The sequence below is a fragment of the Monopterus albus genome, unplaced genomic scaffold (assembly GCF_001952655.1).
Source record: "Monopterus albus unplaced genomic scaffold, M_albus_1.0 scaffold52.1, whole genome shotgun sequence".
Lineage (NCBI taxonomy): Eukaryota > Metazoa > Chordata > Actinopteri > Synbranchiformes > Synbranchidae > Monopterus > Monopterus albus.
Window position 1 is genome coordinate 781,175 of NW_018127932.1, and position 14,750 is coordinate 795,924.

The following is a 14,750-nucleotide window of genomic DNA, read 5'->3' on the forward strand; positions in this document are numbered from 1 at the left end:
GTTTCCAGGAGGTGATTGGGGCCTGTGCCCTGGCCCCTGACCTGGAGCTGCTGCCTGGGGGTATCCTCACTGAGATTGGAGAAAAAGTAAGATTCATCAAAGTTTTAAGGTTTTGGTTGTTTTTTTAATATGATGTGATGAGGTGGTGTAACATAACTGTAATGGGCCATCGTGCAAATTTTTTTCTGTGCCCTATCCCCATCCCCATCCCAAATATATTTGCATGCTTCTGCACACACACACACCCAGAACCACAACCTCTCTAGACGATTACATGGAGAGGCTTACCATACGAGTCCCATCCTGAAAACCACACATTTTCCAACACACTGTAGATTTAATGATTCCACTCCATAACAAAGAGAAGCCTGTACTCACCCATTAGAAGTCCATCATAAATGTTTTGTGCTCAGCAAAGCCATTAAGCTGCTAAAATGTAAATGTTTTGCTCTTTCCAAGTCACTTTTTTGTTTGGGCTCTGTAAACATTATGCTGCTAAGTATTTGCTGAAGAACATTCGCCTCTTAATGAAAGGTTGGTTGAGCCGTTGAGAAAATAATTGATGTCATGACGCCCACACAAGTTAACACAAAGAGAGCACGGTCACTGGACAAATAAATTAGCATTTGCCAGCAGGCCTTCTGACTTTGTAACTTTTGAGAAGAAAGAAATCAAATTAAATAGGTGGTGGATAGAAGGATTACTTATTTTTAATAAAACATGGAATTTGTGAACATTTAATAAGGACAACAACAACAAAAAAACACACAACAGAATATGAACAGCAACAACAACACACTCACTACGATTCAAAACCATGAGTGTTATACACAAGTTCATCAGAAGGTGGTATGTATAGCTATCACATTAGTTCTCCTAGCACAATGTTTGGCTATCAATGAAGGGTCAGCATAAAAACTACATGATATAATTCATAGTCATGGAGGGTCTCCTGCAATAGACATCATTAATGCAACCATCAAAACCCTTCCCAGTTGGGCCCTGGCAACAGCTACACCACTGACATGATGTATTTTTATCAATTAATAAAACATGTAAGAGAAGGTATGTATGGTTCTTTAACCATAAAATTGTTTTGTGCTGTTCCTTTCCTTCCCTCTATCCTCAGGGCATCAATCTCTCAGGGGGTCAGAAACAACGCGTGAGCTTGGCCCGGGCATCTTATAGTCAGGCTGACATTTATCTGTTAGATGACCCGTTGTCTGCTGTGGACTCCCATGTAGGAAAACATCTCTTTGATAAAGTGATTGGACCCAATGGACTGCTCAAAGACAAGGTTCGTGCTGAGCCAATTAGTGTCAGATGTCCAACTTTAAAATAATTGTAAGTAAGAATTCATCTTTTGCTGCCCAAAGTGGATTTCAGAGCTGAGGCTCAGTGTGTCTTTGTCTGTACAGACTCGTATCCTGGTGACCCATGGAGTGAGCTTCCTGCCATATGTAGATGAAATAGTGGTCTTGGTGAATGGAGTGGTTTCTGAGATTGGATCTTACAAAAGCCTTCGTGCCAGCAGAGGAGCTTTTTCTGAGTTTCTAGACACATATGCCAAAGAGCAAAGTAATCAGACCCATTCAAAGTCAGGTAATTCCATCCTTTCTCTAACTGTTTGAAGGTGCACAAAGTTGTGCACTTCTGTGGCACAATCAAATCTTGTGGCTCCATACAGTCTGCTGTGTGATTATGAGCTATATATAGGCTGGCATTATTTAGATATAAATGCTGCTTTCAGACTTTTCTTTATATTTGTATCAGTATTTATATTGATACATTACAATTAATTTCTGAAGTACAGTAAATTTAGTAAAGTGAATTATTTCTCCAGATTTGTAACATATGATTATATATCGGTTCAGATCACTGCCAGGATACTGCAGATGTGGAGCTCATCCCTGAAAGAGAAGACACTCAACCTGATTCTCCACTGGAGGACACAGTTTCTGTTACCCTGAAGAGAGAAAACAGCATCCGCCGCAGCCTTCGCCGTGGCAGGTTAGAGCACAGCAAAGTGGCTGATGAGAAAATAGAGCTTGTGAAACAGCTTGTGTGTGTGTGTGTGTGTGTGTGTGTGTGTGTGTGTGTGTGTGTGTGTCCGTGCGTTAGTGTGAGTGAATATTAATGTAGCGGGCTTCTTGTCAGACACACAAGCAACACAACTCACTACAGTGTTTTATTCTCGCACTAAGCCTCTTTTCATCTTGTTTTCTTATTTCACCTGTTATATCGTAATTTCTAGTGTCAGATTAAGGAAAAACAGTTCTTTAAGAAAATCAGAAGGTGATGAATTCAAGAAAGGCCAGAGACTAATAGAGAAGGAAGCTATGGAGACAGGACAGGTAATCAAATTTCTTGTTCATCTTAAATATTTAACAACAGTACAAATGAAATGAATGAAAATAAACACCTGTTTCCTGTGCCATCTTGTGTCTCTGATATCCAGGTGAAGTTCTCAATGTACCTCCAGTACCTGCGTGCCATGGGCTGGGGATATGTTGCCATGGTCCTCCTGACTTACATCATCCAGAACTTTGCTTTCATTGGTCAGAACCTGTGGCTGAGTGACTGGACCAATGATGCAACAAAAGACTACAACATAACAAACATAACATACCCTGCATGGGACATGGACACCAGGGTGGGAGTGTTCGGAGCTCTGGGAGTGATTCAGGGTAACAGTTACATTTATTACAAACATTACTTTTTTTTTTAATTTGTGTCAAATGGTCAGATTGTAGAACTGAGTATATTGTTGAAGTGCAGAGGATTTTATAATTATATAAATTGTTAAAAGGACAAAATAAGAACTGATGATTTACGTAAACCCGAGGGAACATCAGAATAGAGGGCCTTCACTGATGAAGTGCTGTTGTCAGACAGGTAATTTTGGCATTTCACTAGTGGTGAACTTCTTTACACTTACTGATTTCCCCAAAGATTCTAGGTTCATGTTGAAGTCACTACTGAGTCATACATACTCACTGATAAAATGCTGCTGCCTCAGTTTCAGCATGATTGCAGCACCAATTGCTGTGCCAAGATGTTTACCAAATGCTTTATATTTCAAAATCAGGACAAACTATAAAGTACAGAGATTTGAAGACCTTGTCTGAAGCAGAATTTTCTAAAAGAGGTTTCGTTTAAATTTGAATCTTTTTATTTATTTATTTATTTATTGCTTTTTTTTAAAATAAATAATTATGTCCTCACTTCATTTTAAGAGTACATCCTCAGGGACTATAATCTTAGTGAATTGTACCACAGGACTGGCTGCTGTTTGAGTTGTATATGGATATCGCTGATCTCTTTTACCATGTGGGAGTGTTTGATTATGTTGGTTAATATTAATAACAGTATCTAACTGTAGTGTTTCATCAACATGACATGGGTTTTACATGTTATAGTGTTTGGAGATCAACCTTAAATTAAAGATATACCACATAAAAACAAAGAGATCAAGTAACCACAAATGTTTATAATGACTTACAGTATAACTATAAGAAATGAGTCATATTTGATTCATGAAGAAGAATACTACCTCTACTACTACTAATTCTATAATACATTTAAAATGAGGGTTTACATTGTAATAGCATAATACAGGAGACATTACACAACAAGATACACTAAAGACTGGAGAAAGAGTCAGCAGCTGTATTCAAGGTCCAGCAGACTGGCCGTGGTTGTGTTTGTGTGTGGTGTGTGTGTTTTAATCCATTCTCTTGTCAGATAAAGGAATAAAAATACGAATGACTTTAAGGTCACACAATTATGACTGGTTGCTAATGTATTGTTACCCTCAGTGAAATTACTGCCTACATATTTTAGAAATTCCCCCCTTTTATTGCAGGCCTCTTTGTGTTCCTTGGCACATTGCTCATGGCCAACGCTTCTGTCGCTGCATCGCGTATCCTTCATTCAAGGCTGCTTAACAACATTTTGCGAGTTCCCATGGTGTTCTTTGATACTACACCAATTGGAAGAGTGGTCAACCGCTTTGCAAAGGTACGAAAAATAGAGATAGGTGACTGGATTGTTTTAGAATGCTATGGGTCACTTGAAAGACCTTAGTTACTTTTAATAAAGACTTTTCTCTGACACTGGTCCCACAGGACATTTTCACAGTAGATGAAGCCATTCCTCAATCCATTCGTTCCTGGCTCATGTGTCTGCTGGGTGTACTGGCGACGCTGTTTGTCATCTGTCTGGCCACCCCTTTGTTCATTATCATCATCATTCCTCTGGCCGTGGTCTACTACTTTGTACAAGTAAGATGACCAAGAAAGAACAAAGAAACATTAAGAGTAAAAAGAGATGTACATATATTTTTTTAAACTAGCAGTTAACATTGCCAACAATGAGTTTGAAAGAAAGGCTTGTTCCTATTGTAGAAGCTTCACTTAAGCCTTCCACTGTTTGTTACTGATTTCTCTTGCCCTGTCTCTACACTTAGCGCTTCTATGTCGCCACTTCAAGACAACTGCGTCGGCTGGATTCAGTGTCTCGTTCCCCCATATACTCTCACTTTGGGGAGACGGTGTCAGGACTGTCAGTGATAAGAGCCTACGGCCATCAAGAAAGATTTCTGAAACACAATGAAATAACTATGGATGAAAACATCAAGAGCGTCTACCCATGGATAGTGTCAAACAGGTCAGAAACTGAACACCAAGTGCACCTGCAAACTCAAATCAACAACAAATCCAAGCACATTGTTTTTCTAATGGCGTTTTCAGTGTGTTGGAAAATAATGACATACTTAAATTTGTATGCATATTTAGGTGTTTCAATGTGTGTTGCTTTACGCTGCAGGTGGTTAGCCATCCGTCTGGAGTTCCTGGGAAACCTGGTGGTGTTTTTCTCTGCTCTGTTTGCTGTTATTTCCAGACACGATCTAGACAGCGGCTTGGTCGGCCTGTCTATATCCTACGCCCTAAATGTCAGCCACTGATAGACTCATGATCTCACTATTAACATTACTGATTACATTAATAATGTTGATGATTCCTGTGGTAATAATAAGGTAAAATAATGCTAACAATGTAAACACAGTCCTCTCCCTTGCTGGTGCTTTGCAGGTAACCCAGACTCTCAACTGGCTGGTGAGGATGACCTCAGAGCTGGAGACCAATATTGTAGCTGTAGAGAGAGTGAGTGAATATGCCGAGTTAAAGAACGAGGTATGTTGAGTCACTGAACCCCTAAATCACTTTGATTGTGCACATTTTTATTTTTCCTTTCAGACCTGAGACCTTTCATTTTTGAAATAAATGTGATTTTTTGACTTTGAAAATGTGGCTTCAGATTTTTTTTATCTGTTTGTCTTGTGTTTATAATATTTTCTCATTCAAGTAGCACATTCCACAACTTTTCCATTACACATCTATTCTTGTGTGTCCGTTTCTACAGGCTGAATGGGTAACTGACACACGGCCTCCAGAGAAGTGGCCAGAGGCAGGAAGGTTGCAGTTTGAAAACTACAAGGTCCGTTACAGACCTGAATTAGACCTTGTGTTGCATGGAATCACCTGTGACATCAGCAGCACTGAGAAGGTGTGTATGCATGTCTGTATATGTGTCAGTGTGTGCACAAGCATTTAGATTTGAGTGTCTGCTTACAACCCCAAATCAGAAAAAGTTGGGATGGTATGTAAAATCAAAATTAAAACTGTAAACAGTGATTTGTAAATCATCTGTGCCCTGTATTACATTGAAAACAACACAGCAGCACATTATTTGATACATCTTCAATTTTATTCTTTGTTCGAAACAAACACTCATTTCAATTCTGATGCCTACAACACATTCCAAAAAAAAAAAAAGGTTGCGACAGTTGCATTTCAGGGCTAGTGATGAGGTAAAACATTTGAAACAGCTGATGTAATCAGGTGACTGCAATCATGATTTGGTACAAAAGTGGCACCCAGGAAAGGCAGAGCCCTTTAGGAGCAAAGATGGGCCGAGGATCGCCAGTTTGCCAGCATATGCATGAGAAAATTATTGAGATGTTCCTCAAAGAAAGAGGAACGGTGCACAATATAATTAAAAGATTCAAGGAATCTGGAGGGTGAACGTGTTCTCTGATCCCTGAAAAGATGTCATTCAGTGTGTTTTGCTTTATGTGCTCTCGCTCTCTCTCTCTCTCTCTCGCTGCAGATTGGCATAGTGGGCCGCACAGGAGCAGGAAAATCAAGCCTGACAAACTGTCTGTTTAGAATTATTGAAGCTGCTGAAGGACGCATCCTCATTGATAATGTAGATATCGCCACAATAGGCCTGCATGACCTGAGAAACGGGCTCACGATCATACCACAGGTATATACATATATTTATTTTAAAAAATGTACCTAACCCACACAAAGCCATCAGTTTTAAATGGCACACTGACCTATCCAAACATCCGTGGCAGGATCCTGTGGTGTTCTCTGGGACCTTGAGAATGAACCTGGATCCATTTGACAAATTCAGTGATGAAGAGATCTGGACAGTACTGGAGCTCTCCCATCTGAAGGACTATGTGGCAGGGCTGGATAAAAAATTACAACATGAAGTTGCAGAAGGGGGAGAGAACCTCAGGTAATTACCCTTTGACCTTCAGGTACACGAATCATTTAATACATTAAAATCAAATCTAATCTGTTTAGTAATGAAGTAGATGAGTTGGACTCTGCTCTGCTTAATTGCTTATTACAAAACCTATGCATTTGATGTTGCTTTGTCTGCCACAATTAAACATTGTTCAGGCCTTGTTAAAAGGCACCGGTATATTTTCTGTTCACAATCATGTTTGCAACAAATGAACTGTCAGTCTGGTGATCTCCAGCATCCTCAGATAATTATCTTGTGGTGAGTGTTTTGCACAGTGTAAGCCTCACAGAGTTTCAGTACGCGCCACACACATACTGTAGCTCAGGTGTTTACTCCAGCAGGTTCTAAAATATCCTACATCAGGGCAAAACCCTTAAGTGTCTCAAGCACTAATGAGCATCCATTTGTGGTTTATTTTCATCTCTGTGTGGCTCAGAAACTCTCTTTTAAGATATTAACAGATGCTACTCTCTTCTCAGCGTTGGGCAGAGACAGCTGCTGTGTCTGGCCCGGGCACTGCTGAGAAAGTCTCGTATTTTAATCCTGGATGAGGCCACAGCAGCCGTTGACCTGGAGACAGATGACCTGATTCAGACTACGATCCGTGAGGCGTTTTCCTCCTGTACTGTCCTCACTATTGCTCACCGCCTGCACACCATCATGGACAGCTCCAGGTGAGTTAGTGTCCTTTGAAAGGTTTTGTCGAGGTTTCTTCTCTCTGCATTTGTTTCAGTCATGCCAATAGCAGATGTCTTTCTTTATCCACACTTGTTTTGTTTTGTGTACAAGTGGCCTTCATAACTTGATCCATACCATCAACATTTTTATGCAGCTTTTTCACATGGGGTAATTCCCCTCAAATGTGAGCTCATTTGTTGACAAACCACAAAAAAATTAAACAAGTAAAGTTAATATATTACTCCCCTGCTCTGTCACACCCCCCCCTGACTTTTATGATGGTATTAAAAAATTCTGTTGGACAAAAACTGCAACAAACAACAAATACAGCATATATGTATGTGTTTTTTGAAAAAATCTCAATTCAAGTGTCACCTGTGACCATATCACTTGGTCTTTATCAGCAGATGACAGTGTTTTACATTATTCTGAGCAGCTGTAGGATTGATATAGTGTTGCCCAAATTGTGTGTATTGTTTTTGCCATTTCATATTTAACAATGCTCCATCCATCCATCCATTCATTTATCCATCCCCTGGTGGCCACTTGTTCCCTGGATCGTTGATCTATTTGGATCATGCAGGGAAGCGTCTTAGGCAGTTTGCCAGTCAGTGCTTTCCTTAAAATAATAAGTGTACTATACATTTCTCCTATATTTCCTCAGGTCTTGTTTGTTTATATTCACAAATACTGTATGTACACACCTAGTTTACTAGTTCTACCTGTGTTCCTCCTCCACAGGGTGATGGTGCTTGATGCTGGCAAAATAGTGGAATTTGATTCTCCAAGCAATCTGCTTGAGAAACAGGGCCATTTCTATGCCATGGCAAAGGATGCTGGAATAACAGGAAATGGCAACACAGCCCTTTAATTCTGCACCTTCACTTTTTTTTTTGAATTATTAAATTACATAAAATCTTTTTGTTGCTCCAGTTAAAAAGTTGAATTGTTTTTTGATGTAAAACATAATAATTGTTTATTGGAAACAGTGTAAAGAACTCATATTCTGTGTGTAAGCAGTTTTTATGTGTGTACAATAAATATTCTTAAATGTTTTTATGAAGTGACCTAACTCAGTTGTTTAAACCATTTGTGTCATATTGAACACTTGGTTGACTGTGTCATTAAGAGATAATTTGACCTAGTGTAACTTCATTGTTCATTGACACTTTTTACACACACTTTCAGACTGTTTTACATGTTAATGCAGCTGCCTCGATTAGGATTTTCTATTCTTTTGTGAATGAGTGTGGGTGTCGACAGAAAAGGAGATGGAGGAAGCAAGAGAGAGACAGTGAGTGAGAGAGTAGGAGTCAGTGACAGCCAAGGAGGACAACTAAGGAGGTCTTTTGTGCTGGTGAAGATAGCTGCTAGGTTTAATCCTTTATCACTTTTGACTCTTTAAGGTAAGTCTACACATTACAAATACAATACACCTTCAAATTTTAACTGTATAATAGTGGATGTTAAAAAAATAATTCTTTGCTGTTGCACTGATGCTGTTGGCTGTTTAACAGGTTGTTCAGCGTCTGTGCGTGTCAAATTTTAATTAGGCATTAGATTTTTAATAGATAATTATTGCAGTGTACTTCACATGCTGTGTCCTCTATAATTAGTTCATTTTCTCTGATGTTTTATTTTATCCTTATACAGTTGTTCTGGCAGTATATTCACATAAATTGAGCACTGATCGATAGTGTAAAGCTTCCCTCCTTCACCAGTGAGGAATTTAGGTTGCGTCATCTAAAATAGATTTAGATTTCTGTAAATTCAACATAAATCAGCATTATTTTTTGACAACTGAAGGTTAATTTACAATAATTGTAGTCTATAGCAATATATGAAACCCTATATGTTCAATAAAAGACAAATTAAATTAATATTTTAAAAATCCAATGCACCAATAAAAGCTGAATAATGAATTATATATATAAATAGTATTTCTTAGCAGCTGCAGATTTATCCCATTATTTTTCTTTGCTCTGAGCTAATTATCGAGAAGTCAGTCTGTTTAGAATGAGAAGATGCTGCAGGCACCACTCCTCCTCTTACTGGCACTGTTGAATGAGACAAACCAAATGTATGCAGAACCATGAAAACATTTGTATTGCAACACTAATTTTAAATGCATTTTCAGTTAAAGCAATGAAATATTTTTTTAGCATATCAGATGAACTGGGAAATTAAACCCATTATTTTTATTACATGTACTTCAGGTGTGGAATTTAAAGACTGTTTCTATTGAACATCCTTCTAGTTCTCAACCACCTGCCTACCATGAACCTCTCAGTGCAGATGTCATTCCTCTTAAGCTGTAATGTCAGCCCAAGTGAGATGCCACAACTCAGCATTGGTGTCACCAAAAGTGAGCCGCTGACAATTGCTGTACCCATGACCATCTTCTACAGCATCATCTTCCTGTTTGGAGTATGAGCCTTCGTTCTGTAGCATTAGGCCAAAATACTCATCATAGTGTTTTAATGATATGTTGAGAGCAAATAATATGCTTTTCACCTGGTGAACACCTGAATATACCTAATGCTCTGCAGGTCTTATTCAATGGTGTCAGCATGCTGACCCTGCTCATGGATGCTCATATGAGAGTTAGCGCCATCCGCTTCTACCTGCTCAGCTTGGTCATATCAGGTACACACTCCACGCCGCTCACTTCATGGAAGAGAAGTACTGACATGCTGGAAGTGGGAAATGGACAATTTGTCATTTCTTTTATTTGTGTAATACTTGGCAAAATTATAATCTAGCCAAGCTATTTTGATTTCCATGCTTTAAAATCTTTAATTATTCCACTAACAAAATTTTAGTGTAACCCTTCTATATTTATAAGGAAACTGCTGTAAGTGGGAAATGGACAATTTGTCATTTCCACTTTCAACTTGTCAAATGGCATTTGAAATTTAATTTTGTGTCTATGACTATCTTTAAAATACAAAAGTAATGCTAGTTTTCATTCCAGTTGTAATTATTCCTATAGATGTTTTTTATCACGTTAGAAAACACATTCAGTGAATTTGTATTGACAGGCCCTAATCAAAGCAAGTGTCTTTGATGCTTTATATTGTTTCACTATAAATATGGCAACATACTTTTCAGTACACTGAAAAGTATGCATCTTTTATTTTATGCAGTGAATGTATATTTCAAAGTCCAAAATGAAAACTGCAGATTCTTGCAATTTCACTTAAATTTAATTTTAGTTTTGACATACATCATGCAAATAGACTTCATTTTAATTTGAAAAAACAAAACAAAACAAGTATTTTATTTAATACTGTCAGTCCCATTCTTCAGCAGTCCCTTTTAAACACCATAGCTACAGTGTGGTGCCTATACATGGAACCATACTAAGTGTGGATTTTCAAGCTGATGTCCATCTTCTTCTCTCTCTTTAAACTTTAGATGTTCTGCAGTTGCTTACCATCCCGGTAACTTTGTATCGGTATTACTGGGAAAGCTACCCGTGGCGTCTGGGCCAAGCAGCATGTAAGGTCTACTTTATGGTCCGCCAAGTGTATTGTGCCACCACAAGCTGGGTAATTATGACCTTCACAACTGAGCGCTATGCAGCCATTTGCCACACCATGTGGTCTGTCTCCAGCCTGAAGGTTTGTACAACAGAGCACAAAAGTGCAATGTCTCCTCACAACAATGTTCTACGCAGTGACTATAACATAACAGGCAAAAAAGCTTAGGGAGGTTTGCTAATAAGGCCTACATTTACCCACAACACATCATTTAGAATAACATTCATGTTGGGTTTTGTTCCTAACTGAAGACAATTACTGTATTTGCCATCCAGCATTTAATATTCTGGAGGCAGTCAAGGATGGACTTCACTGAGCTGGGTACTGGCAGCATAATAAAAGGCTCTGGATCCCAGCCTTTTGCTTGAAATGGTTTAAGAGAATGCAATGATCAACCATATCAAAAGCCAAGATCTAAAAGAATTGAAAAAGCACATTTACAGCTGTGTAAGGGCAGCAGAGGGTTATTTGAGACTTTGAGAAGTGCAGATTCCATATTGTGACAAGCCTTAAAATAGGATTTAAATTTCTCAGTGATGTTATTATTGAGATATCAGAGGAGCTGAGTGTAGACAATGTTCTTCAGTACTTTGTATCAGAATGATGTAATGATGTATGCACATACCAGAGGTGCATATACTTACATAAGTCATATTTATTATTTCATAGAACTTTGTGAACAAACTTAACAAATATCCTCTCCCCTTTCTTTTAAACAGAAGTCTAGACTGCCATGTCTTCTCTTTGTATGGGTCATTTCTTTGGCTTCTGCAGTGCCCTTTGCTCTAGTATATGACCAGGCACGTGCCTGCATCCTGGACTACACAGCCACCACACAAGAAGATGCCTTCCATGTCTCCACTATGTGTGAGATGACAGAGCCTGATCCTGCACACATCTATAAAGGGGCTTTACTCCTCAGAGCAGGGTTCTTCTTTCTGGTGAGATAAGTGCCATACAACTGATTGTATGTGCTTATCTGCATCAAACACAGACACTCACCATACTTCTCCAACCACAGGTCCCGCTAGTCATCATCTTTACTCTCCATCTACTCATCTTGCTCTACCTAAAGAGGAACGGACGACAAAGAAGAAACATGGGTCTCACACGGCCAAATCCAGAAGGACGACGAGATATCCAGTGCCATCAAAATGGAAAACTACTTTTGAATGAAAAGAGAGCTCTAAAACTCATGGGTGAGCCATGGAAAAGTCTATAATATCTTTTGAGTTTATGGCATTTTAAATCTCCAAGGTATTTCTCCTAGTTGGATGAAGATCAAATGAAAGTCTTGAGTCTGATCACACCAGTGGGACACTGGATTTCATTAACATCCCTGCAAAGTAGAGATGCTGGAAACTTGAGAACTACTACCTGTGTGGGCATCTACAATGTGTCATTAAGAACTGCCATGATTTTATTGGGAAAAGAGTAAAATAGGCTTTTAAAATGATTGGATTTTGATGGACACTTACAAAAATTTAGCTTAATTCAGTGTGTTCTGTCTAATCAATAAAGAGAGACAGGTTGGGCTTCCACTGAGTTGTTAATGTTGCTCAGTATAAGGATCTCTCATACATTTTGATGCCTTGTTTTTAGGCCAAAGATGCTAATGAATGCAAATGAAATTCATTAACATGTTCTGGTAATTTAGGCTACATACAGTTACGCTAATAACATCTTCTGTGTTTTTGTTTTCCAGGTGTAGTTGTGGTGGCCTTTTTTGTTTGCAACTTCCCAGACATTGCCTCATCACTCATGCAGGTCTATGTGGTCGTGTGGTCTGACACCATCCTTTCGCTCTACACGATTCTGAAATCCTATTTGTCACTTCCCCTGTGGTATATCAATGGAGCTTTAGACCCACTGTTGTTTTGTATGTCCTCCCGCACATTTCGCACGGCGTGCTGTAGAACTCTGGGTCGGCTCAGGCCTCACTGTTACTGGAAGTATGGGAACATGTCTTGGCTGCAACCGAGAAGTTCTAGTGATGAAGCAAGCACGATAGCCAGAGAAAGGACTGACTCTAAATACAATAAAGAGAAGATGGACAAAAAGAGTAATCCAGTCACTGACAAACAAAGTCAGAGGGTAGACCTCTGAATCATGAGTGTTTTTGTCTCAGACTATTAAGGACTAGGACAATCCCAAATTATCACCCTGTCATAAAAAACTAAATATAGACTACTATCTTTATACAACTGAAATGAAATACAGTTCGGATAAATTTTGTTACTGCAGAAGTTACCACAAATGTGTTGTTTATGCTTTCTTTTACTGTTCATCTGGAAAGTCTGGACCATGTGCTGGCCATTCCATTATTTAAAGCTTATTATTTGCATCAGTTTTCAAGGCTTAATTTACTTCCACTGCTGCAGAATAGATAGATGTTAATCTATTACCTGATCCCTGAAAAGGACCCGTTTTGTATTAAATTAATACACATTTTGAGTTTTTGGTGACTTTATTTTGTTTTACATCTGGCAGTTTACTTTTTAGCTTTGTACCATATAAGGTTATTCACTGGATTTGAGCTGTTTAAAGCTGTTTGAAAAATGGGGGTGTTCTAAATCTATTGACCGGTAATGTACATGTATATTTGTGCTAATGCTCCCTATTTCCCTAATATTTTTCCTTTTATTGCCTTTAGACTATATCAGATATGAACTACACCTGATGCCATGTCCAATTTTGTAAATATTGTAAAATGTATTATTCCATCAGGTAACATTTCTTTCAAATACTTTGAGCTCGACCTATATGTTTAGTGCTTTACAGGTTCCATTACTGTGAAACATGTGAAGACATTCAATATTGGACATTGGTCATTTTTATATTAAGCATGATACCACATTTTTAAAATGACCCAACAAGTTACAGTACAATGCTGTAGTACCTATTATTTGTTGTTCTTATGCCGTTGACTTTGAATTACATGTTGTTAAATTATGAATGTACATGTGACATACACAGTATATTCACTTTCCAGTCCATAGAACACAAAGGATGGACAACATGGTTTGAAGATCTGTGGTCCTTGCAATAGCCTGTATTTGTCAAATAGCACCCCGAATGAGTCACAAACATGTTGCTTTCTGACAGTGTTGCTCGAAATAATGTGCTGTATTTTATTCTAGCAAAAAACTGCTTTGTGCTGATTGAATTTACAGCTATATTGGAAAAAAATTCTATACTTCTGTTAATCTTACTGTATTTTGTGTGTAAAATAAATATGATTTTGCCAAATATCTGACTCTGGCATGTAGAAATGTCTTTTTGTGTTGTCAAGACAACTAGCAAAAAGATACATGCAGCTTAGCTGAGACCAGGCCAATCAACCTAATGTAAAAGCATCTAACAGCTTTTCAAAGGGCAGCACGGTGGTGCAGTGGTGAATGAGCTTTTCAAATGAACCTGCTGCTGTGTAAAGTCCTATATTTAACACAAATCACACAGCAGGATTCAAGTGTTTTTTTTTCTCCTGCCATATGGAGGCTCATCAGGAAGCCACTAAACAGAAGGCAACTTTGATGTTGTTTCCCATTTTAATAATAATAGTAATAGTAACAGTATACAACTCCCAGTTTTTGTGAGATTTTACATATACAGTGATATATAAAATATTGCATATCCTTCTGAATGTTTGTCATTTATGCTTCAATGACGTGTTCAGACAATGTGGAGTTAGCAATATTGCCATTAGAATTGCCATTTTATTAGGTACACCTGCAACATTCCCGCAGGCCCGGCCCTAACCAATTTGGCGCCCTAGGCAAGATTTCAGGTGGCGCCCCGTTGCATCACAGTAAATTCCACTGCTAGTGTATATACTCATAAGAAACGTAATAGCTTTGTCTTGGACATTCTTTTATTTAAATAAAGCAATTGCACATTCAAAATACTTAGAAAGAATTAAAGAAACAA

General features: G+C 38.4%; 2 protein-coding genes across 6 annotated transcripts in view; both read left to right on the forward strand.

The window, feature by feature from the left end:
- The window catches only part of abcc2 (ATP binding cassette subfamily C member 2), an 18,626-nt gene extending 10,394 nt beyond the window's left edge, over positions 1 to 8,232 (forward strand). For 2 of the 3 annotated variants that reach the window (XM_020601684.1, XM_020601686.1), the window contains exons 18-33: positions 1 to 86; positions 1,130 to 1,297; positions 1,419 to 1,602; positions 1,875 to 2,010; positions 2,255 to 2,354; positions 2,459 to 2,687; positions 3,866 to 4,020; positions 4,128 to 4,283; positions 4,469 to 4,668; positions 4,828 to 4,954; positions 5,094 to 5,195; positions 5,425 to 5,568; positions 6,172 to 6,330; positions 6,425 to 6,591; positions 7,083 to 7,277; positions 8,023 to 8,232. The exon at positions 1 to 86 is cut by the window's left edge and continues 85 nt beyond it. In XM_020601684.1, coding sequence (XP_020457340.1) covers positions 1 to 86; positions 1,130 to 1,297; positions 1,419 to 1,602; positions 1,875 to 2,010; positions 2,255 to 2,354; positions 2,459 to 2,687; positions 3,866 to 4,020; positions 4,128 to 4,283; positions 4,469 to 4,668; positions 4,828 to 4,954; positions 5,094 to 5,195; positions 5,425 to 5,568; positions 6,172 to 6,330; positions 6,425 to 6,591; positions 7,083 to 7,277; positions 8,023 to 8,152 — 2,438 coding nt within the window. In that variant the 3' untranslated portion in view covers positions 8,153 to 8,232. The remainder of the gene's footprint in view (positions 87 to 1,129; positions 1,298 to 1,418; positions 1,603 to 1,874; positions 2,011 to 2,254; positions 2,355 to 2,458; positions 2,688 to 3,865; positions 4,021 to 4,127; positions 4,284 to 4,468; positions 4,669 to 4,827; positions 4,955 to 5,093; positions 5,196 to 5,424; positions 5,569 to 6,171; positions 6,331 to 6,424; positions 6,592 to 7,082; positions 7,278 to 8,022) is intronic. The other variant, XM_020601687.1, reaches the window with a different exon arrangement.
- Positions 8,233 to 8,597: 365 nt separating this feature from the next.
- LOC109961096 (neuropeptides capa receptor-like) lies at positions 8,598 to 14,085 on the forward strand. Of its 3 annotated transcripts, XM_020601688.1 has the most exons (7): positions 8,598 to 8,687; positions 9,539 to 9,708; positions 9,831 to 9,927; positions 10,699 to 10,904; positions 11,543 to 11,764; positions 11,845 to 12,022; positions 12,529 to 14,084. In XM_020601688.1, the coding sequence occupies exons 2-7, from the start codon at positions 9,559 to 9,561 to the stop codon at positions 12,927 to 12,929; spliced, it is 1,254 nt and encodes a 417-aa protein (XP_020457344.1). In that variant the 5' UTR covers positions 8,598 to 8,687; positions 9,539 to 9,558; the 3' UTR covers positions 12,930 to 14,084. The 3 variants fall into 3 exon arrangements, with proteins under 3 accessions (XP_020457344.1, XP_020457345.1, XP_020457346.1); XM_020601689.1 differs by lacking the exon at positions 8,598 to 8,687 and having other exon boundaries at positions 8,700 to 9,708; XM_020601690.1 differs by lacking the exon at positions 8,598 to 8,687 and having other exon boundaries at positions 9,581 to 9,646; positions 12,529 to 14,085.
- The last annotated feature ends 665 nt before the right edge of the window (positions 14,086 to 14,750 follow it).